The 24,448-nt window shown below is 40.6% G+C and overlaps 1 protein-coding gene across 2 annotated transcripts in view; it reads left to right on the plus strand.

Moving 5' to 3' along the window:
• DRC3 (dynein regulatory complex subunit 3) overlaps positions 1-24,448 on the plus strand; it is a 107,301-nt gene that overhangs the window by 41,773 nt on the left and 41,080 nt on the right. For both annotated transcript variants that reach the window (XM_072650170.1, XM_072650169.1), the window contains 3 exons: positions 4,106-4,225; positions 4,530-4,642; positions 6,208-6,382. In XM_072650170.1, coding sequence (XP_072506271.1) covers positions 4,106-4,225; positions 4,530-4,642; positions 6,208-6,382 — 408 coding nt within the window. The remainder of the gene's footprint in view (positions 1-4,105; positions 4,226-4,529; positions 4,643-6,207; positions 6,383-24,448) is intronic.

A 24,448-nucleotide genomic window follows, 5' to 3' on the forward strand; every position in this document is an offset into this window, starting at 1 on the left:
TCCCTCCGCGCCTCCTTATAACCTGCTCCATTGGTCAGACAGTTCAGGGCCACAGTCCAGTTTGGAAAAAGGAATAAGAAAGGCTATAGAGAATGGAGAAGATGTAGGGACATTTCCTGTGTTAGAAATAGTGGACCCCAGTGTCCCCGGTGGGGTTCGGAGGAGCCACATACCCATAGAGTGGAAGAGAGTGGCGACTCTTAAAGAGGCTTGTACCAAGCATGGCCCTAATTCACCCTTTGTTATAGCCATGCTTGAAACTCTCAGCGGTCAGTTCATTCTGACTCCTAATGACTGGAAGAGCTTAGCCAGAGCCTGCCTTACCCCTGGGCAGAAAGAAATAAGTACAGGGAGGGGCCAGGATCAGCTTCCCATAGCTATTGCCCTTCCCTTAAGGCACTGGAAGCTCAAAGAAAGCCAGAGACCAGTGTGGGGAATAGGAGGGTGCCAAAATACCTTAGAGACAATGCACCCAGTAAAGTGGGAGGCAGAGGATCGCCAAAGGACCGTATGGCCGTTGGTGATTCCAGGACTTAGTTTTAACATCTGGGGCAGGGACATTATGAGCCGCCTCGGGATGAAGCTATCAAATTTTTAGTAAGGGCCATTGCTGTTGTACTGGAGTCCCCACCCTTGAATTGGAAGTCAGACACCCCGATTTGGGCTTTGACTCCAGAAAAACTCCAGGCACTACAACTATTGGTTAAGGAGCAATTAGCACCCTGGAATGCTCCTGTGTTTGTTATAAAGAAAAATTCTGGGAAAGTCAGGTTCCTTACAGATGTTAATGAAGCATTTGTAAGCACCTGGCAGCAGCTATACCTAAGTAAAAGAGCCACTATGCATTCTTATCATCTTTACCTTAAAGGCGATCCTCGCTAAACAAAGAAGGGGAAAAGGTCGCCTAATACAATCAGAGCTAAGATTAAGAGGCCTAATACAATCAGAGCTAAGATCAAGAGGCCTAATACAATCAGAGCTTGATACAGCTGTCTCAAAAGGCTCACATACTACTCCAGCTATGAGACATTTTAAGATACTAATAGGGGGTCGAGGGTATGTTTGTGTCTCCACAGGAAAAGGGAATGCGTGGATTCCCATTAGAAGGATCCGTAGGTGGGAACCGAGGTCGGAGACGACGGAGATGCAGGAGGCGGAGACCCCGGAGAGCCCAGAGACCCCGGAGAAGGATCATACACCACCTGAGCCTGCTGCTGACAGCTTTAACCTTGCTGCCCAGAGAGGAAGCAGCCCTCATCACAACCGCAGACACTGCTGCTGACAGTTTCCCATCTAGGCATCCTTTTTTCGCCAGCTGAATGAAGACTTTGATATCACAAACCCAGGACACTTGGGTGGGGCGGAGGTGACCAATTTTCCACCTGTATAGATCCATTTGCAAGATTAAGGGAGTGGTGATGTAAGGCGCCTACACCACCTGCTTCTCTTAAAATATGCTTTGGGATTTTAGTTGATTGCACTTCCCCTGTTGTAACTCAGCCATTTAGTTTCATCTTTGTTTTATTTGATGCCTCCCTTTGTCAGTTGTGCTAGCTGCAGATTTCTGTGTGAATGGAGTCTTGTTGTAAGGTACTCATATGCTAAAGGCCTTCCTAATCCACTCAGCCTCCAGCCACTGTTTGCTCTAGAGCCAGGTGCGCTCCGCGCATAACAAAGAAGGGGATATGTTGGGACTGGAAGCTCAATTCCGTGTGGACAGTCTCGGGCAGGTAAAAGTGGGACTTCTAAATCTTAGAGTCTTACGAGGCCCTCCATGAACAGCGGGGGTTCGAGAAGGTCAGACTGAGCTAGCTCGGCTAGCTCGGGTATTTCCGCCTCTCCCCCGGAGATACCTGATGGGTGGAGTCTCCCTGCCCTCGAGGTCGTCCCGGATTGGAGCACACCTAGTTACCTAACAGCATGGTATTGAGATGCAAACTGTGTGGCTGAAGATTAAGTAGGATTGAGGAAGCCAGAAAGCTCTTAGCACGTGTGGAGCCAAAGAGAAAAGTAGGGCTCCGCTTCTTTTCTTTCCTCTCTCCCCTCCCCCTCTCTCCCCGCTTGTACTTCTACTTCCATTCCCTTAAGCTTAGCCTTCTTAGGAAATCTCCCCCTCTTCGTCCTAAGAAAGAAGACCCCCTGCACTTGTAACCGAAACCCTGTAATAAAGCTCAACCCCTGTTTGACTCTGGAACGTCCTTTCTCTCATATGTGCATCCGGCGTGGCCAGCCGAAGACCTGGACAGGTAAGAAAGACTCGGGTAGCCCAATACAGGCCTCTAGGCTTGGCAGAAATCAACTGATAATCCTTAAGGGAAGCACCCTAGTAGGGGCTCATAAGCTATAGAATTAACAAGAAAACTCCAGCCCCTCCTGGTTCCCCAGGATTGGGAGGGGAGAAGTAGCTTGGGCTACTTCTCCAATACTTCAGGCAGGACTCTGCCTACCAGTATTAGTGGGATCTGTTGCTACAAAAACAAAAGGCTATTTTCCTTTAAAGTGTTCATACCAACCTTCTTCTTTATTTCCTTCCCATGATACCATTCTCATTTTCTCTTTCAGAGACTATGATTAGTTCTTATGAGAGTTAGATCTGGGATTGACCCCAGAGACTATTAAGTACAGACCCCTCATTTTACTGGTGAGGAAACAGGCCTCAAAGGTTAAATGACTTGTCCCAGGTCACCTAGGGAAATGAAGTGACAGAGCTGGGATTTGAACCCAGGACCTCGGATTTGAAATGCAGCACCCGGATTGGTTAGTTTCCCTTTTATTAAGCAGTGGGACTTTTGCTAAGTAAAAACACTTAACTGTTAAGTATCAAATGCTTAAGAATATGTAAATATGGGAAGGATGGATGATTTTTGCCTGGGTTTGAAAACCAAAGTGTGGGAAAATCAGGGGATTGAACTGAATTTTCCTTACTGTTAGTGCATTCTCCTTTATAAATAATCATAATCACTTTTATATTCATGATCTGTTCTCTTCCCTTTCTTCTGTGTTCTGTACATATCATTTAAAAAGCTAAGCTTATTGAATTTTCTGAAAAACAATTTCTGTCCTCAAAGAGTTTACATTCTCTTGGGGGTATGACATTTAAACAGATAGGTACAACTAGTGTGTGAATCCAATCACTGCCATAACTCCTAGTACTTTAGGAATTGGGAGTCTTTTCTTCAATCTAGAATTTGCCTTCTTCTCTGATGCATAGGGTTGTGCTCCTTAGAAGATGCTTCTTCTGGCTTTATGCATCTATGTTTATCTACCGTGTGTCTTTCTCTGCTCCTGGCAAGAAGTGTGGTCCTATACTTAGTCTCTCTACTAACATGGTCAATGGGGTGGAATAAGGAGAGAGAGGAATAACTCTCTCTAAACAAGAATAATTCTCCAAACCAAAATTCTTCCACTGGTATACCAGACAGTCACTTTCTGAGCGTACTGCTGGACTGATTTATTTTCCTACACCAGCTCAGAAGTATGTCTGATTCTTATAACCAATCACAAAATATTTCCTATGTAACATCATCAGTCTTCAATGATTAAAGTACCTTTGTCCTCTCAAATTGATTATGTTCACACCTAATTTATACTTGTGATTGATTCATTCTGTTACACTAGAAAATATAGTTTGTAAGTATAGTTTGTAATTTTAGAAATATAATATAATATGATATAATATAATTTGCATTTGTAATTTACTTCTTACCTTTTGCTGTTATTCTTTATCCAAACAAATAGAATACATTTTCTGTTTAGAAGCCGAAGTATTTTTACTGTTCATTTTCTGGCTAGGTCTGTTACCACACTCAGAAACAAACGTACCTCTATCTCGTGTGAAGATGAAAGTAGACTTCAGAAGCAAAAGATGAGAAAGAGCCTGTGTTCAAAAAATGATATTTTCACATAAGTCAAAAATACTTTAAAAAACCAATAATGCAAAAATCAAAGTGCAGTTTTCTTTATGAAGTTCTTTGCGTAATCTTACAACCACATAACAGTTTGAGAAGCCATGTCTTTGAACTCCACCAGTACTTTTTCCAAATATAGCTTCTTTTAGACCTGGGACAATACCCAGTAATGGAAACCCTTTCTTTTTATTTAACAGAGAGAACTTGGTGATGCAAAATATCAGTACAGTATTTATGAACTGAAGCATCGGGAGAATTACATCCAGAGCAAGCTTGAAGAGGAGCAAGCAAATATAGCAGAACTGGAAAAACACAAGGTACCCTCCCTCTTCTAGTGAGTTCTACTGATGATTTTTAGCCTTTCAGGGAATAAAGTAGCCAAGTGCATGGCTTATGCTTCTTCCAGTAGGATGATTTCATAGGAGGATCACATTAATTGAAAAAAAAGTGGGATCCATGAAATTTGTCTTTTTGAGAATATTTGCATGACCTGGTGGAGCTCCTGACAAGAGCTTTCTTAGCCCCTTCTGTGTTTCATCAGCTTGCCTGCTAGAATTAACTCTGGGTAGGTAACAGAATAGAATTTGGAATCACTCTTGGTGGCCATGTTTTCCTTCACAGGCTGCGTATGTTGAATACCTGAATGGACCTTATTTGTTTGATAGCCTTTATTCAGAAGATCTTGAAGCTGCCAAGCTCGCTTATTTACCAGGAGTGACGGAGCTACTGGAGACATATCCTTTTTCTGCCTTTAAAAAAATACTAACAAACACAAAAAATCTTTGAGGTTTCATTTTGCTGAGAATCGCTATTCATGTTATCTAATGTCGATGGATGGAACTCTGGCAAACTCTTGGGGTTCCCAAATTTAATACTGGTGCAAAGCTGCATGTAACTACTAGATTAGTCAAGGCAGCTTTTTTTTAAAAAAAAATATTTATTTATTTTTAGTTTTCAACATTCATTTCCACAAGATTTTGAGTTCCAAATTTTCTCCCCATCTCTCCCCTCCCCCACCCAAGACATTGTACATTCTGATTATCCCTTCCCCCAATCTGCCCTCCCTTCTATCACACCCCTCCCTTCCCTTATCCCCATCTTCTCTTTTGTAGGGCAAGATATATTTCTATACCCCATTACCTGTATTTCTGATTTCCCAGTTGCATGCAAAAACAATTCTCAACATTCATTCCTAAAACTTTGAGTTCCAACTTCTCTCCCTTCCTCCCTCCCCACACATCCCCACTGTGAAGGCAAGCAATTCAATATAGGCTATACATGTGTAGTTATATGCAAAAGACTTCCATAATAGTCATGTTGTGAAAGACTAACTAATTTCCCTCCATCCTATCCTGTTCCCCATTTATTATATTCTCTTTTGTCCTTGTCCCTCCCCAAAAGTGTTTACTTCTAATTACTCCCTCTTCCCATTTGCCCTCCTTTCTATCATTCCCTCCATAACCCACTTATCCCCTTCTCCCCTACTTTCCTGTAGTGTAAGATAGATTTTCATACCAAATTGAGTGTGCATGTTATTCCCTCCTTAAGTCAAGGCAGCTTTTCACAAATGTGTTCACACATGCAGTCATGGAAAAATAACAGCTTGAACATATGTGCTTATCACTTGTAATTAGAAGACAAATTTAGCACAAATATAAGAGTAATCAATTATTTTCCTCTTCATGGTGGAAATAAGAACAAGTTACTTAACTGCAAGCAGAAAGGTAGACTTAGAAATTATAACTTCCTGACTCTTGAGAATTCCTAGCGATCTACCTAAATCTGATGGAAGTATTCAAGCAGAGCTAAGAGGACCACCTAGAGGGGATATTACAGAAAGAATGTCTACAGGAGGAAGAAGGTTGGATCATATCAGTATTTCTCTGAAAGATAATGATGGGAAGTGCATAAACACCTCCCTGGTTCCTGTTTCTCTGGTCCCTGCTTTTTATGTCAGGGAGAGCAACAAGATGCTTTATTGTTTTGGCATCTCTACTACCAATGGTCATGTAAATTTTAGTTCAGTGTAAACTTAACATTGTGTATTCCTTGATATATTAACACAAAGATAGTGGAATCAAATTAATCAGCAATAGAAAAAGACTTATGAAATTATATACTTGCCAATGAAATAACTTCTTGCAATACTTCCAGGCCTCCACATCGTGTTCTTTCCCTTAAAATAAAACTATATAAAATCATTTTAAGATACTGGAACCGAAATTCGTAAAGTATCCGACAATAGCTTTTTAAAAGAGGATTCTGAGTTTAATGCAAGGTTCCTTAACTCTAAATTCACATACAAAACCAAATTTGTTGACATTTGTCAGACCCTATTCGACTATGGCTTGATACAGCAAGAAAAGAGAAAAGCTGAAGTTGCCATCTTCTATGAATGTCTTGAAGAGGCCCTTCAAGACAATCGAGCGCTAGGGTTGAAAAAAATCAATGATTTTGAAAAGCTACATTATGAGGTAATTAATTATGACTCTTCTGTAGTGAAGTGATCCATGTAACAATCTGTGAATTAGATATGTGAATGAAGTTAGCCTGATGTGGAGAGAACACTGAAACTACAAGATCTGGGTTAGAATTTAGCCAAGATACTTAATAACCATAGAACTGTTGACAAGTGACAACCCCTATGAGCCTTGGGGCTTTTTCATCTGTAAAAATGGGGATAACTGTACTAATACTCGTTTCACCTATTTCAGAGAGTTGTTGCAAAGAAAGTGTTTAAGTTTCCATGAAGTATGTAAATGTGAGCAGCTATTATTACTTATAGATAGATGTTTATCATGGTACAATAGTCACTCTCAGAAAGATCTGGAACTGGAGTAGATTGCCACTTAGGGCAAACTCCTGCGTGTCCCAGGAGGAAGGCGGATGGCACACGAGAGAGACAGAGAACTTTTGAACATTATTTTTAAAAGCAAATGGCCCATTTTTAATGCCAGAAGTTCTCTTCTCAATGACATGTAGGTATTTATTTTGTGAGAAGTCAAGTCCCATGTGTTATAGTGAGTGCTCAAACCTTGTGGAGGAAGGCATGAATATAACATTTTTAAAGTTCTTACTATGTATAAAGCAATATGTTAAGTAGTGGGGATGCAAACAGGAAAGTAGGATTGTCTCCACTCTCAAGGAGGTAACATTCTAGTGAGGGAGACAAGCTGTGTATTGCATGGGGCACAATTTTTAACCTCTTATCCTATCACTAACGTCTTATGCTATCTAAGTCCATTCCGAGGTCTGTTTTTAAACAGAATTCTCCATGGTTTATTTTCATTGCCTTCTCTTGAGGACAGTTCTCCCAACACTATCACCTGGGTAGTCTTCTTACGTGTCATATTTCTGGCGCCTCTCATTCTGTTCATGGTAGTAGCCTGCATTTGTATAGCTGGTGATCATTTTCTCCCATCTGATCCTCACAACAATCCTGTAATGCAGGCAAGGATAAAGTGTTATTCCCAATTTCCAGATGAGGAAGCATAAAGCTTAAAGATCACACAGTTAGTGTGGAGAGACACTTAGCAAAGGCAGAATTAGAACCTAGACTCTGACTCCTGATCTAGAGTTCTTGACATTATGACATGCAGACAAACCTAATTACAGTCAATCATCACACATTTATTAAGTGTTTACTGCATGGTAGAAACTGTGCTATACAATGGAGATACAGAGACCAAAAGGCAACACATCTTACCCTCAAGGACATTCCGTTCTGTATGAGGAAGCAACATTGATATAAGTTTGTACAAAATAAATAGAAGTTAAATTGAAGAGAGTGGCACTAGTAACTGGGGGATCAAGAAAGGCTACATGTAGAAGGTGCCAACTCAGCAGAGTTTAGAGGAGAAAATAGAGTTTCAAGAGGTAGGCTTGAGGTGGGAGTGCACTTCAGGCATAGAGGACAGGCATTGCAAAGACATGGAGGCAGAAGATGGAATGTTGTGTGTGAGAAACAGCATTAAGGTTTGTTTGACTGTACTATAGAGTACAGGGAGTTAAAAAGGTAGGTTGCAACCAGGTTTTGAAGCATTTTAAAAGCTCAGAGGAGCTTAGTATTTGATTCTAGAGGCAATAGGGAGCTGTTCAGATTTATTGAGTAGGATTTTTCAAAAGAGGCATAGTGAGCTTGCAGATGCAGAAACCTTTTATTCTGGCTGCTTCTTAGAGCCTGTTTAAGGTTCCACTTAACCTTGCCTTTAATGAATAAAACCTTCAGAAACATGGGCTTTCTACCTAGTGTGTTCCCCAAAACTTGACTATTCAGGCTAGACTTTGGATTGTATTAGGGTTGATTTCCTACCCTTCATCACTCATATGAACCCCCGTATGATCTAGAGCCTCTGCCTCCAGGGCCTTATCTGGCTCAGTTATAATTATGACATCAATGTAGGGGTGTACCTCAATATCCTCAGGAAGGAACAATACACCATTTTCCTCTAGCCAATCCTAGATTTTCATTAGTTGCTCATGTTCTTCTAGTGTCTTCCTACAGAAAATAAGGTCATCAAGGCACACCAGTGCTTTCAGGTAGTACCTATCTCCAAATACTTTCTCCTCCAGTTATTGGAACATGGCAGGTGAACCTGTGATGACTTGAAGCATCTACTCAAACTGGAAATCCAGGCGGGCAGATGAAAGGAGTCTGGATATCTGCATAAATATCTAGTGGTAGCCACTGTGTAAGTCCAATGCTGAGAACCACTGACTGAATAACAGACAGTCCAGGACATCTGGCACTCTTGGCATCATGTACTTCGGCTCTTTTGTTCAACATCTAATAGGCTCCACATTTATGTCCCTGTTGTCCTTTCATACTACCACTGTGGATGATAGATATGAGCTTCTGTAATCTGTGATGGCGCTGTTGATTAACTTTCCACCACAGATAAAAGAAGCTTCCTAGACTGTTCCGTGATGGTTGGGAGCAGGTGAGTTGCACCCTGTGAGCTGCCCCTGTTCATGCCCTGAGAACACGCTTGTTTGTTTCATCCTTGTGGTCCAGTTCCTTGGGACCCACTGAGGAGGTTGGGAGGCTGACACTCTCCTGAGGTTCCTGCTAGTGCACATCTCTCACCTCCTGTGGATTTCAACCCAGGTGGACCAGTAGTCCAGGTATTGGGTGCAAGCTTGTTTGCACTATTCTGCCAGTATTTTGAATATCTGGAGTTGGTTCCAATCAGTGTTAATACTCCAGGGATAGTTGATGTGTCTGGTTACAACAACTAGTTAAGATTACTAGAGCCATGGTATCCACCCTCTTGTGGTTACCAACTATTTTTTTTAGGAAACTTCATGTTTATTTTAATGTATTTCAGACATGGATGGTTTTTGTCACTCAGTCCACCAAGTCTTAGCCCTTTTATTGGCCATCAAGGTATTTTCCTCAAATATCTCATAGGATCATTGGGATATGATAATAACCTGAAATTCACAGTTCAGGACTGCATTACATTTCATATTCTCAATCTTTATCACTACCTCTATATAGGCTCCAGTGAGTTCAAATGGGATGGAACCATAAGTGACTTAAAAGGTGACCCTGCATACTGTTTTGGAGATCCAGGATGACTTCTTCCTTGGCCCCATTGCCATTTCCTGATTATTATACTATACATCTTAGCTTCCCCAGGACCAAAACTGCCATCGCCTCATGAGATTATGTGTGCTCGTGTTTTCTACCATTGTAGTAGAAAATAGTTCAGCCTTTCTGGTTGTCTCCTGTTAATGATATTCATGTATCAGTCTGTTGTGGTCTCTGTTCCCTTGGTCATTTACCTTTCCAAGAATAGTTGTGTCCAGGGCTCCATCTATCACCAGATTTTTTGTGAATCCTGCTATAAAAATCTGTATCTGCAGTGTAACTCCTGTACTCATCTTCTGTGACCCATACACAAGAAGATGTTTCTGATGTGCATGGAGTTGAGTTTTTGCAAGATGGGCTATCTAGTGCACCCTTTCCCAATTTTTAGAATGTTTTCTCCTAGTATCCCAACTCATCACAATTCCATGGCTTTTCCTATTGCATTGCATTCTTTAGGGATACCCTTAAATAAATTCTTCTCCATAGTCCTTGGTCCATTTGGTTTAGTCTGGTCATGTCTACTTCTCTTCCTGTCAGTATCAATAGATGACTCTCCACCTATGTCATGATTTGGATGCAGTTCTCCATTGTGCTGAATGGTCTTGGCAAATTGGATGCATACCATCTTGGGCAGGGTAGGTCTAAAGAAATACAGGTTTTGCAAACATTTATTAAGTGCCTGTTATATTCCAGGCACTGTGCTACATGCTAGTAATACAAAGAAAGGCAAAAAACAGACTCACAAGAAGCTCACATTCTAATGGGAAAGAGGACATATGAACATATGAACCACTGAGGAGGTTGGGAGGCTGACACTCTCCTGAGGTTCCTGCTAGTGCACATCTCTCACCTCCTGTGGATTTCAACCCAGGTGGACCAGTAGTCCAGGTATTGGGTGCAAGCTTGTTTGCACTATTCTGCCAGTATTTTGAATATCTGGAGTTGGTTTCAATCAGTGTTAATACTCTGTATACAAGGTATACAAACAAGGTATACACAGGATAAATGGGAAATAATTATAGAGAGAAGGCACTAGAATTAAGGGGATTAGGAAAGGCTTTTTGTCGAAGGTAGGATTTTATTTGGGAATTGAACACAGCTGGGGGGGGCCAGGAAATGGACATGAGGAAGGAGACAATTTTAGGCATTGAGGACAAACCATAAAATATGTTGACAGTTGTGAGATGGAGTATCTTATATAACAAATAGCAAGGAGACCAATGTCGCTTTCTCTCAGTCTGAAAACCTTGAATTAAATATACACACAGTTTAGCATTTCTGCTGGCTAATAGGGTTTTGTTTTAGGTAAATGAAATCTTAATTAAAAGTAACAGATAAGGAATCCCACTCCTTGCTAACCAGAAGGGGGGGAATGTCTTTTTTGAGGGGATAGTAGGGTACCCTGGGCAGTTAGATGGAGCAGGGGATAGAATGCCAGGCCTGAAGTCAAGAAAACTCATCTTCCCAAGTTCAGATTTGGCTTCAGACACTTACAAGCTGTGTGATCCTGGGCAAGTCAATTAACCCTGTTCTCCTCAGTTTTCTCATCTGTAAAATGAGATGGAGAGGAAATGACAAACTATTCCAGTATCTTTGTTGAGAAAACCCTAAATGGGGTCATGAAGAGTTGGACATGACTGAAGGTGACTGAACAAAAGGGGTACTCTGGTTTTATCCCATCCCCTGGATCAGCTTTTATCACTTCAGAACCATAGATCCCTGGTGCTGTCCCTCCCATACTACTGCACCAGGATTAGTCCTGATCCTCTAATAGGCTCTTTCTGCTTATCTAATCAGCTGGTCATGTTCTCAAGTTCCTTCTTGCCAACTCTGGCATCTTCTTATCCATAAGCCCTTTTACCAAAGGAAAACTTAGGAGTCAAGGTCCAGTGGTCAGCTGCTTCTCTAAGTCTTTCTGCCCTAAAGTTGAATTAGAGATTATTAGTAACTTTGGAGAGTTTTCAGTTGACTGATGAGATCAGATGCCAGGTTGACAAGTGATTGATAGGCAATGGTTATGAAAGGAAGGGCTATAGGATGATAATTTGAGGATTTGATGGTTTCTAATGAGGGTTTCTTCAGACTGGGGGACCCATGGACACATTTGCACACAGTAGGAAAGGAAACAGTAGATAGAGACTGAAGATTTGAAAGGAGGGATGATTGGGCAGAGAGGGACAATTGCTAGAGAAGACAGGAGGAGATGGGCTCAAGAGGCCTTGTAGGCGAGTTGATCTTGGTGAGAAGCTGAGGGAATCATGCAAGGGATTTTGAGATGTACAGAAGGAGAGAACAGGCTACTCATGGTGAATATCTCTATTTTCTCAGTAATGTATGAGGTAATGTTTTCATCTGACATTCTTTTGACAAAGTGGATAGAAATCATATGTAAGGCTCAGAATAGCCCCTTTGGGAAGTGGATAGAGAACTAATTCAGGATGGGTAAAAGGATTGTCTTGTTGAGGTGAGGGCACAGTTGAAATCAGATAACAAATTTATGGCAGACTTTGTGGACTTGGTTACATGATTTTCTTCAGGAGCAGAAAGGAAGATGGTAGCAGGCATCTGGGACTGAAGTTTGACAAGGAGTAAGCTTCAATAGGGAAAGAAAGCAAAGAAACTGGTCAGCTATAAGTTTAAGACTGGGAAGGGAGGAAAATTCATTTAGAGCAGGGGCTAGATAACCTTGGAGAATGCTAAGGGATGAAGAGAACAGAGAACTTCATGAGAAGAGATGGAATGGTGAGAGATTTCAGTCTAAAAGAAGGATTTAGGGATTTTAAAAATGTAACAACTCAGCTGTGTAGCTATATCATTCAACTGCCCTGGTACAGCTTAAAGAATTAAACAGTTTTCTATTCAGTCCCCATTCACCCCCTTCCAGCTGGCTTACTTCTCACTTATCTCTTATCCTTAGTCCTTTTTTGCTAGTTCATCTTTATGCTGTCCAAGGCCCCGCTGATCACACTGATCACTCCTCCTTAGCTACTTTGATCCCTGTCCGAGCAGGGTGGCAAGTTCAGAGTGGCAAGCACTTTTTTCCCTTTTAAATAGTATTTCATTTTTTCAAATGTAAAAACAACTTTTAACATTCATTTTTAAATCTAGAATCTTGAATTCCAATTTTCCCCTTCCCAAGACAGTAAGCAAATTGATAGAGGTTATATACGTGCAATCATGTAAAAACATATTGCCGTATTGGTCATGTTGTGAAAGAAGAAACAGAACAAAAGAAAACAAAAACACAAAAAATAAAGAAAGCAAAAATCGTACGCTTTGATCTGCATTCAGACTCCAAAGTTCTTTCTCTGGATGTGGACAGCATTTTCCATCATGAGTCCTTTGGGACTATCTTGCATCCTTATAGGCTGAGGAGAGCTAAGTCAATCATAGTTAATCTGTCACACAGTGCTGTTGATACTGTGTATGATGTTCTCCTGGTTCTGCTCCCTTCACTTTGCATTAGTGCGTGTAAGTCTTTCCAGGATTTTCTGAAATCCACCTGCTCAATTTTCCTTATTATACAATAGTGTTCCATAACATTTGTGTGTGTGTGTGTGTGTGTATATATATATATATATATATATATATATATATATATATATATATATATATATATATATATATATATATATAATATATATATGTTCATTCCACAGTTGATGGGCATCCCCTCCATTTCTGATTCTTGTGGCAAGAGCTTTGAAGGCTTCCTTGAGAAGTGGCAGGGCACACACGGTAGCACTCTGCTGTGTTTGTGGTCCACTGACTTCATTCCAACACTTGAGTTTCTCACATATTCTCCACCTCCTTTGGCTGATTGCTTATTGCTTGTCACCTATTCCTTTCTTGGAATTTGATATTCATTGTCCTCTCTCCTGTGTTCCACAACCTGGACTCTGGCCTGCTTCACTCCTTCTTGGTTTCTTCTCACCTTTTCTGTTCCTGGAAGTTCCCTTACCAGACATACTCAAATTCTCCTCCTTTTCTCAGGCCCTCGCTGGCAGGTACAGCTTTTGTCAAATGGCCCAATACAACTTATAGCTCAAGGTTGAGATTGCTGTCCTCTCAGCTACCTGAATCCTGATTCAGAGGGAGCACTTTGCTTTGGGGTTCCATTCCTTTTCCCAAATGAGACAGATTTACCTTTGCAGTTTGTAAAGGATAAGGTAGTGTTGAACTTGGAGTCTAGAAGACCTGAGTATTACCTGTGTGAACCTGGAAAAATCGATTCACCTGCCTCTGATCCATAGCAAAAGGCCCCAAAGTGTGTTTTGGACCAGATTCAGTCCTAAGGGAGTCATGCCTTTCATGAGACACTTTAGCCTTCCTTTCACACACTCTGACTTATAAAACTCTTACCGTAGCCTCACAGGAAATGATTTATTTAAAGCTTAGTTTATAGCTCATATTTAGGTCTCCCCAAAAGAAGGGAGTAGAAAGGTAGTCAAGGTACTATCTAAATCATGTATTGGAAAAGTATTTCTTTCCTACACAGAAAAAATGCTAAACATAGAACACTCCGAAGCAAACAAACAATCAGCAGTAATAATTTCCAGTATATTTCCTCAGGACGTTGGTACTTAAACCTCATCTAAATATAAGCCATTTTATAGGCCTACTGTGTAGGCATTTTACATTTCATCTTGGCTGGCCCTCTCATGGTAGATGTGTTTTGGCAAGACAAAATCAAGGTCTGGGCTCACCTCTTCCGGGAGTGCTAAAATGGTTGCCAGGGATTCCTCTTTAGTGGCCCCAGGACTACTGAACCACTTGAACTCACAAGGTGGCCTCCAAGTCTGAATATATCCATCTAAGGAATCAACTACTTGTTCTTCTAAGACCAGAAAAGGACAAACAGAAGGACTAGTCAGTACAAAGCCAGATTCAGGCTTACCAGTCAGTCGTTGATTAAGCACTTTCCATGTGCCAGGTACTGTGTTAAACTGTGGGGGAGACAAAGAAAGGAAAAAGACAGTCACTGCTCTCAAGGGACATTGACACAACATGAGACAACGTGCAAACAGTGATATATAAACAAAACATATAGAGTTCCTGAATAGACTTTGACCTAAAGGGACCAAGGTCTCCCATTGTATCCTGGGTCATCTCCAGTCATCCTGATAAATATCTGGTCACTGGATTCAGATGGCTCTGGAGGAGAAGTGAGGCTGGTGACTTTGCACAGCCCTCCCTCACTCAAAACAAAATCAAGTACAAATCATGTCATTGCTTCTCTGATGGCATGGTCTTCTTCGCCAATGAAGGACCAACATAACATAAGAGGACGAATTGGAGATAATCAACAGAGAGTTGATTAATTACATTAATGAGAAGGGCTTCTTGTAGAAGATATTACTTTAGCTGAAACTCGAAGGAAATCAAGGAAGATAGGAAACAGAGATGACAAGGGGGCAAAAAGTAAAAATGCCTGGAGTTGGGAGATAGGAGCATCTAGCATGAGGAACAGCAAGGAGGCTACTCACTGGTTCACCTAGTGTGGGGAGTGGGGTGTAAAGTGTGATAAGCCTAGAGAGGATTTTAAAAGCCAATTGGAGGCTTTTTATTTTATCCTGGAGGGAAAAGGAAACTATTGAAGTTTGTGTGTATGGTTTGTCCACCATCTTTGAATAGGGAATGGGGTAATGTGGTCAGACCTGTGCTTTTAGAAGACCATTTTGATAGATGAGTAAAGGATAGACTGAAGTGGGGAAAAACCAGAGGCAGGAAGACCAACCAGAAGGCTATTGAAATAGTCCAGTTTTGAAGTGATGACTTTCAGCACCAGGGTGGTGGCGGTATTAGAGGAAAGAAGGGAGCATGTACAAGAGATATTACAAAGGTAGAAATAACTGGCAGCTGATTGAACATTGGAGGTGAGAAAGTGAGGAATTGAGGATGACATCTAGGTTTATGAGCCTGGATAGCAGGGGAAATGGTAGGACTCTCAAAAATACTAGGGAAGTTAGGAAGAGGGGAGAGGGTTTTGGGGGAAAGAGGAGTTCAGTTTTCGACATCGTGAGTTTAAGATGTCTACAGGATATTGTTACAGTGGAATAAAGAAATCGAGTCTCATCCAGGCAAACAATTTATTTACCAAAGCATATGACTGCAAAAACAAATTGGGTCCAAGTTTCTCGGCAGCCAAGGACACTGACCGTTGGTTTCTACACAATTAAAATAAATTTGTAGGGAGTGAAATACAGAGGAGAGAAGCATTGTAAGGACTGAGACACCTGGTGTCTTACTAGTGGAGATGATCAGAAGACACTGAAGTGAGAGAGAGGGGGGTAGTTTTTTTTAATATTGATTTTATTTATTTTCAGTGTTTTACAATCACTACCATATAACTTAGATTTTTTTTCCCCTTTCTCCCCCCCCCACATTCCCCCTCTCTCCCCAAGACAGCATACAATTTTATATAGGTTCTACACATACATTCTTGTTAAATACATTTTCACCACAATTGTGCTGTATAGAAGAATTAAAATGAATGGGGGGGTAGTTTTGTGACTTTCCTTAAGTCAAGTTGGGAGGGGGAGTAATCTTGTCACTTTTCCAAAATCAGGTCGCTTCCAAGAAGTTGAAACTTAATTTCACAAAATAGTGGATAAGGGCAAAAAGGAGTCAATGCATTTTTTTTTAATATAACAACATCTAGTTCAAAATGTCAAATGGGTGGTTAACAACTTGAGACTACAGGTCAAGAGAGAGGTCTTGGCTCAACAAATAAATCTGAAAGTGACCTGCATAGATGACAGTTAAATCCATAGAAGATAATGGAATCACCAAGTACAATAGTGTAGAAGGGGAAAAGGACTCAGAACAGAGCCCTATGGTGGATGTTCATGGTTACCAGGGATCACTTGGATGAAGATCCAGTAAAGGAGACAGGAGTGTTCAGACAGGTAGGAGAACCAGGAAAGAGAAGCACAGCACCATGAGAACCTGGAGAGAAGAGAATGGAAAGGAGAAGAAACAAGCAATCAACCTTGTCAACGACTGCAGAGAAGAGAGCTCAAGAAGGAGAAAAACTGAGAAAAGATCATTAGATCTGACAATTAAGAAAACATGAGTAACTTTGGAGAGAGGTTTCAGGTGAATGATGAGGTCTGAAGCCAGGATTCAGAGAATTAAGAAAGGAGTGAGAGCAAAGAAAGCACTTCTTAAGGAGTTTAGTCAGAAATATTAAAACTGACATTTTTATATAGCACCTGCTACCTACTGGGCACTGTGCTAAATGCTTTACAATTGTTATCTTCTTTGATCCTTACAAAAACTCTGGGAGTTAGGTGCTCTTATCATCCCCATTTTACAGATGTGAAAACTGAGGCAAATTGAGGTTAAATGACTTAAGATACAAAGACATGTACATATCCAAAAATGGATTTGAATTCACATCTTCCCAACTCCAAGTCTGGCACTCTAGGTGCACCTAGCTGCACCTAAAAAAGGGAGAAAAGCTATAGGATCATAGCTAACAGAGAGAGGTGGATGCAGTGAGGGGTTTTTAAGGATGAAGAAGATATGGGTGGGCTTGTGGGCAGCAGGAAATGAACTAGTAGACAGGGAGAGATGGAAAATAAGTGAGAGAGGAGACTGAAAGAGGAGGCAGTCTTCCCGAGAACACAGATGGAACAGGATTGCTTATTCCTGTTGGGTTTGGCAAAGAGAAAGGCCACCTCTTCATGTGAAACAAGGGTGAAGGTGGAAAAACGTGGCAGAAGGTACTTGAGTAATGTGAGATGAAGAGGAGGAGAGAAGAGGGAACCATGTGTGAATGGTCTTAAGTTTTTCAGTGAATTATGAAGCAAAGTTGTCAGCTGAGAGGGTGGGGGAGGGGAGCCATAGGAAGCTCAAGGAAGGAAGGAGAGGTTTGTTAAAGTCACTGTTGGTGAGTGGCCTGGGAGATGTAAAAGGATGGCCTTGCTACCATGGGCTTTAGGCTTTAGATACCAAGTGCTTAGCAATTCATTGTTTCTGCTGGTGTGGGAAGAGCTATTTGCCCCATGGAGAGAAAGGAGAAAGAGAGACAGTCATTGCGTTTGTAAGAATCCACTGAGTCATATATTCATCTTGCTCAATGCGCAAGAAGGGGTTTGTTTCTTCACAATATAAGAGTTTCTCAATACTGAGTCATATGCAAGGTTGGCTGGAAGCAGCCAGGGTGTTTGTGACCCCTGGGTTGAGCTAGCACCTGTGGTTAATCAGAATTGGGTATGTGAATTTTGCATATGTCCACTTATACAAACTTTCCCTTATTTTACATAAAAATACCATCTCTGATGCTTATTTGAATTGTTTCCATTTTTTTTTTAATTCTCAGAGATTCGGGGGCTGTTCTTGATTGAATAGGATGATGAGTGGGATGGGAAGGTTCATCCTTCTCACTTCCTCCTAGGAACCAGAATTCTGTTATCTATGCCAACTAGGGGCCTACAAAGAAAATTACTTCACTTGGCCTAAGCTTAGTTTGGAAATAGACCTTCCTGGCAGTTTAGAGAGGGAGGCAGAATAATGACACTGCAGTAAACTGCATAGGTAAGTGGCAAACAAAACATCCTAAGGAGTTTTCTTTCCTCTCTAACTGGGTTTTCCACTACCAAGGTACAGCCATAATGGGGAGGCTCTATCTAATGTTTTCTTCATTAGATTCTGCTTATAAATGTTGACCTAGGAAGAGTTGGGGCAAGAGCTTCACAGAGATTCTAAGACTTCAGCATATCAATATAGCAACATAAACATGTATGTTCATACATCCCTTCTCTAGCTAGCAATATAAATTTTTTTTTTTACTTAAGAAGACTGACACTTGCAGTTGCAAAAATCCTAAATAGTAAACATATCCTCATATACTCTAAGAACATGGGTACAGGCCAACAGAGATCAGACATTATGGAACATATTGCATTGGTTGGCCAACCCTTGCTGAAATCTTTAATTAAATGTTGTCAGATTTGATGATTATTGAATACTTAGGGAGGTTGTGAATTGAGCTGCTCTCAATTCCAATAGTGTTTCTGATGAAGTAACAGAATCGGTGCTTAGGGGTAAGATTGAAGGGCTTTCTGAGTCCTAAAGTTCCCTTTTCTTTGTTTACAATATGATGATGCAGTACATAGAAGCATTTGGGCTTCAAACAAATGTCAATATGGTGAAAGGGCTGGTTCTTAGAAAGAGTTTTTCCGTGCCCTTGAATCCCCATCATGATGGATTCAGTGACATAGTGACACTAAGATTCATAAGTTACTTGGAATACTTTATGTAATAATTAGTAAAAACTACAAGAGGGGAAGTTGAACATTATAATAATAACACAGAATTATAAGTTTAGGGTTTGAAAGTTCCAGATAGACCTCTGACAAGCATGCTGGAACAAAAACTCCCAGGGCTGTTTGATCCCCTGGAAAGGCAGCTTATGCATTGAAACCGTCACATTATCCAATGGGTATAAGAGCCAGGCCTGAAGTCCAGCAGGTGACAGCCCTTCCCATTCTAAAGGAAGAGCAGGACTTTGAGGAACTGGGTCAGGGGGTCTTAGGACTGTGTACCCAGCAATCTACTGCAAGCACTGAGACCTGGCTTAAAATGGAAATGTCCCACTTAGCGCTCCAGGAAGTGGCCTGCTAGTTATTTTCCTCTCACATGTTTGGTTGATGATTTGTCAGCATAAATAACTTTGCCATGAATCAAAATAAAGTCAAAGGCAATAAGTGAAACACATTTACAATCCCCAGAAGGTTCTACCTTCACATCACAAGTTTCACTATTTACAATTAAGGTAGAAAACCAGGTGGTACAGTGGATAGAGTACCAGGCCTGAAGTCAGGAAGATTCATCTTCCTAAGTTCAAATCTGGCCTTAGACACTTAGGAGCTGTGTGATGCTGGGCAAGTCACTTAACCCTGTTTGCCTTAGTTTCCTTATCTGTAAAATGTGCTAGAGAAGGAAATGACCAAGCACTGTAGTATCTTTGCCAAGAAAACCCCAAATGGGGTCACAATGAGTCAGATGCAACTAAACAACAAAAATTTTCAAGTTGATATTGGAATTGGTTCCCAGTTATAATACATAACAATCATTTTGGCTGTCCATCTTTTGTGCCTAAGAGCTTCTGGCTTATTGACTGTCTTTCTCCTTTGCAGCCCTGCCTCTCAGTCTTAGATAACATACCACATCCCTTTCAGGACAACATTTCAAACCAAACATTGATGATGATACAAATGAAAAACCACAAAAACAAAAGAATACACTGTAGGGTTTTATGTGTAAAGTGATAGGGGAGGAGGAGGGATAGACTTTGCTGTCTAAAATAGGCTGCAGACATTGGATAAAAGAAAAAAATTCTTCAGAATTTACATTTCAGGTTATGGTATTATATCATCCCTTCTGGATTATTTCCCCAAACTTGCCCTGACATTGGAAGGTTCAGTTCCCAAAGGCTGATTCCTCCTCCCTCGTTTAAGAATATTCTGTCGATCTACCCTCCTAAAACAACTTGGGAGCTTTCCCTTTACTGTCAAGTGGTAGACACAATTAACTGGGTGCAAAGACATAATAAGAATATTAGATGCAAAACATTTTTTTAAGAAACTGGAACATCCTCTCCCACAGCATGAGTGGGAAGAGTGGCCACAAACTTGAAATGTATTGGTTGTGAGGCATAAATATTAGGAACACAGAGAACCAACACATCTGGTATTTACCACCCCTTCTGTCTTCATGGACTCATCACGCTATTGACCCAGATACAATGCCTCTTCTGCTGGGTTGCTTAGCGGGACTCTGGGGGATACCTCTTCTACATAGCTCAGTTCTAGAATTTTAGAGCTAGTGCTTCATTTGATCCATGGCGAGCTCTTTTCTCAGCTGCCAGGGGTCAAACTCTTTGAAGCATCTTTCTTTCCCTGTGCCTAGGAGGTGGGGGTTCACAGTGTGTGTGTGGCTAGTGGTGGGGGTAGTTTGGCGCAGATATCATATACTCCACAAAGCTACTTCTGTAGGGTAAGATAGATTTTCATACCAAATTGAGCATGCATATTATTCCCTCCTTAAGCCAAATGTGATGAGAGTAAGTTTCACTTTTTCCCTGTCATCTCCCCACTTTTCCTCTCCATTGAAAAAACATTTTCTTGCTTCTTTTATAAGAGATAATTTGCCCCATTCCGTTTCTCCCTTTCTCCTCCCAATACATTCCTCTCTCACCCCTTCATCTTATTTTTTAGATATCATTCTTCCTATTCAACTCACCCGGTGCCCTCTGTTTATATATGTGTATAATCCCTCCAACTACCCAAATGCTGAGAAAAGTCTCAAGAGTTACAAATATTATCTTTCCATGTAGGAATGTAAACAGTTCAACTTTAGTAAGTCCCTTAGGATTTCTTTTTCCTGTTTACCTTTTCATGCTTCTCTTGATTCTTGTGTTTGAAAGTCAAATTTTCTATTCAGCTCTGGTCTTTTCATCAAGAATGCTTGAAAGTACTCCATTTCATTGAATGACTATTTTTCCTCCTGAAGTATTATACTCAGTTTTGCTGGGTAAGTGATTCTTGGTTTTAGTCCTAGCTTCTTTGACTTCTGGAATATCATATTCTAAGCCCTTCAGTCCCTTAATGTAGAAGCTGCTAGATCTTGTGTTAACCTGATTGTATTTCCACAGTACTCAAATTGTTTCTTTCTGGCTGCTTGCAATATTTCTCCTTGAACTGGGAACTCTGGAATTTGGCTACAATATTCCTAGGAGTTTTTCTTTTTGGATCTCTTTTAAGAGGTAATCAGTGGATTCTTTCATTATTTATTTTACCTTCTGGTTCCAGAATATCAGGGCAGTTTTTCTTGATAATTTCATGAAAGATGATGTCTAGGCTCTTTTTCTGATCATGGCTTTCAGGTAGTCCCATAATTTTTAAATTGTCTCTCTTGGATCTATTTTCCAAGGCAGTTGTTTCTCCAGTGGGATATTTCACATTGTCTACTATTTTTTCATTCCTTTGGTTTTGTTTTATAATTTCTTGATTTTTCATAAAGTCATTAGTTTCCATATGCTCCATTCTAATCTTTAAAGAATTATTTTCTTCAGTGAGCTTTTGGACCTCCTTTTCCATCTGGTCAGTTCTGCTTTTTAAGGCATTCTTCTCCTCATTGGCTTTTTGAACCTCTTTTGCCATTTGTGTTAGTCAATTTTTTAAAGTGTTATTTTCTTCAGCATTTTTTTGGGTCTCCTTTAGCAAGCAGTTGATTTGTTTTTCATGATTTTCTTGCATCGCTCTCATTTGTCTTCCCAATTTTTGTTCTACTTCTCTTATTTGATTTTCAAAATCCTTTTTGAGCTCTTCCACGGCCTGAGACCAATTCATATTTTTCTTGGAAACTTTGACTTTGTTGTCTTCTGTTTGCATGTTTTGGTCTTTCTTGTCACCAAAGTAAGATTCTATAGTCTGATTCTCCTTCTGGTTTTTGCTCATTTCCCCAGCCATTTACTTGACTTCTGAACTCTTTGTCAAGGTAGTTCTCTGCTTCTAGTGGGAGTGGGGTATGTATTGTCAGCCCCTGGATCCGCCCTTCCCCCAATCTGTGGACCTAGAGCTCCAGAAACAGTGGCTGCAGCTGCCCCTGCTGCTGCCGTGGCTGCCTCGGGTTCCTCCACTCCTCCCCTTTCAGCCACCCTGGGGCTGGGGCCAGATCACTCCACTCTCCTGCACTGGTCCCACAGGCTTTTCCCACTGACCTTTCAATTTATCCTCAGCCTTTTGGGGTCATGAAGTCTGGAAACCACCACAGGTGTGAGATATTCAGTCTCTCCAAGGCCTGCTCAGGTCCTCTCTGTGCACTTGCAGCCCACATTGGACTGTGCTCTGCTCCCAGTTTAGCGCCATAGACACTTCCTGGTGACCTTCCAGGTTGCTTGGGCTGGAGATTTGCTTCATTCCATCATTCTGTAGGTTCTGCAGCTTCAGAATTTGTTTAGAGCCATTTTTTATAGGTATTTGGCTGGGCTTGGCAGGAGTGCTCTAGAAAGTCTGTGCTGTTACTCTGCCATCTTGGCTCCATCCCCCGTCAGTTATTTTAGTCATATTCAATTCCTTGTGACCTCATTTGGGGTTGTCTTGGCAAAGATACTGGAGTGCTTTACCCTTTCTTTCTCCAGTTCATTTTACAGAAGAAGAAACTGAAGTAGAGTTAGGTGACTTGCCCAGGGTCACACAACTAGTAGATGTCAGAGGCCACATTTAAACTCATGAAGATGAGTCTTCCTGACTCCAAGTCCAGTGCTTTATCCACTGTGTTACCTAGCTGCTCCTAGTAAGGAGACAAATACCATATTTTATCACTAGTCCTTTGGAATCATGTTTGGTCATTGGTTGATTAAACAAAAAGTCATTGAACAAAGTTCTTACAACTTTCAGAGTTGTTTTTCCTTACAATGTTATTATTGTATAAAATTGTTCTCTTAGTTTTGCTTCACTCTGCATCAATTCATACAAGTCTTCTTAGGTTTGTCCGAATCCATCTCTTTTGTCATTTCTTATATTACATTCATATACGATAATTTACCATATTATATCATCATTTGTTCAGCTGTATATCAAATGATGAGCATCCTTTTAGTTTCAGTTCTTTAATGCAACAAACAGAACTATTATAAATATTTTTATACATATAAGACTTTTCTCTCTGATGTGTTGAGATATGGGTCTAGTAATGGTATCACTCAGTCAAAGGGTATATAAAGTTTATTTTTTTCATCATAGTGCTAAATTTATCAACAATAATTTATATGTGATTTCATTTTGTGATAACAGTGGCTATTTGTGTGCTTCTCCTGATGCCAGCCTCAGAACATCTGACCTTGATTGTAGGAAATAAAGTTGAATTTATTTGTTCTCTGAGAATTGGGCACTGGTTTTGGTGTCATACTCACAGTTCATTTTTCTGTTTTGTTGTGTTTTTCATTCTGTGATTTTTTAAAATGGGCATTACTCCAAGAAAACATGTAAATGTTGCAGTGCTTAAAGATGATCACACAGCAATAACTGTTAGAGCCATCTCAATGGCTGTTGGGGTAGAATCATTTGCACTGAAGGGCAAAGGAAAAGTATGGTTGAAAATGAAAAATAGCTTCAAAAACTTATAAACTATTGTTGCAGAACTGCCTAATGAATCTCCCCAAAATAGGCAGACTCTGAGAAACTGGGCAGTTTGCAGCAGTTGATATTAATTCTTCTACAGTGTGGCATGGGCTTATTAAATTTGGAGGAACAGCAAGAAGACCTGTTAAAAAAATCTGCTGACCCTTGTGATGAAGGGGAAAATGCTTGTCACAGAGAAGACAACCCTAGAATTGAATTTACACACCAGCTAATTTACACAGCATTGCAAGTATCAGAGGCTGGTCTTCCTGACTCTGAACTCAGTGCTCTATTCATCCTACATTCTCATTTGACACATTTTCACATTAGTCATGTTGCACAGAAGAATTAAAACGAATGGGAGAAACCATGAGAAAAACTAAAACAAAACATAACACTAGAGAAAACAGTCTATTTCATTCTGCATTCTAGTTCCATAGTTCCTTCTCTGCATGTGGATGGCATTTTGCCTCAAGAGTCCTTTGGGAATGTTTTGTCCTTGAATTGATGTGAAGGGCTAAGTTTGTCAGAAACAATCCTCACTTACTGTGGCTGTTACTGTGTACAGTGTTCTCCTGGTTCTGCTCATTTCACTCAGCATCAGTTCATATAAGTCTTTCCAGGCTTTTCTGAAGTCCTTCTGAAGAGCTTACTTTCTACCACTTTTATATATTTGAACTGCTGTCATCTGAAAGAGATATTAGGCCCCTCAGGGAAGAATGAAGAATGATAGGCAGAAACTGATAGGAGATAAATTACTTCCAAACAATTAAAGCTATTGTAAAAGTGTAGCTATCTCAGGAGGTAATGGATTT

The sequence above is a fragment of the Notamacropus eugenii genome, chromosome 3 (genome assembly GCF_028372415.1).
Source record: "Notamacropus eugenii isolate mMacEug1 chromosome 3, mMacEug1.pri_v2, whole genome shotgun sequence".
Taxonomy (NCBI): domain Eukaryota; kingdom Metazoa; phylum Chordata; class Mammalia; order Diprotodontia; family Macropodidae; genus Notamacropus; species Notamacropus eugenii.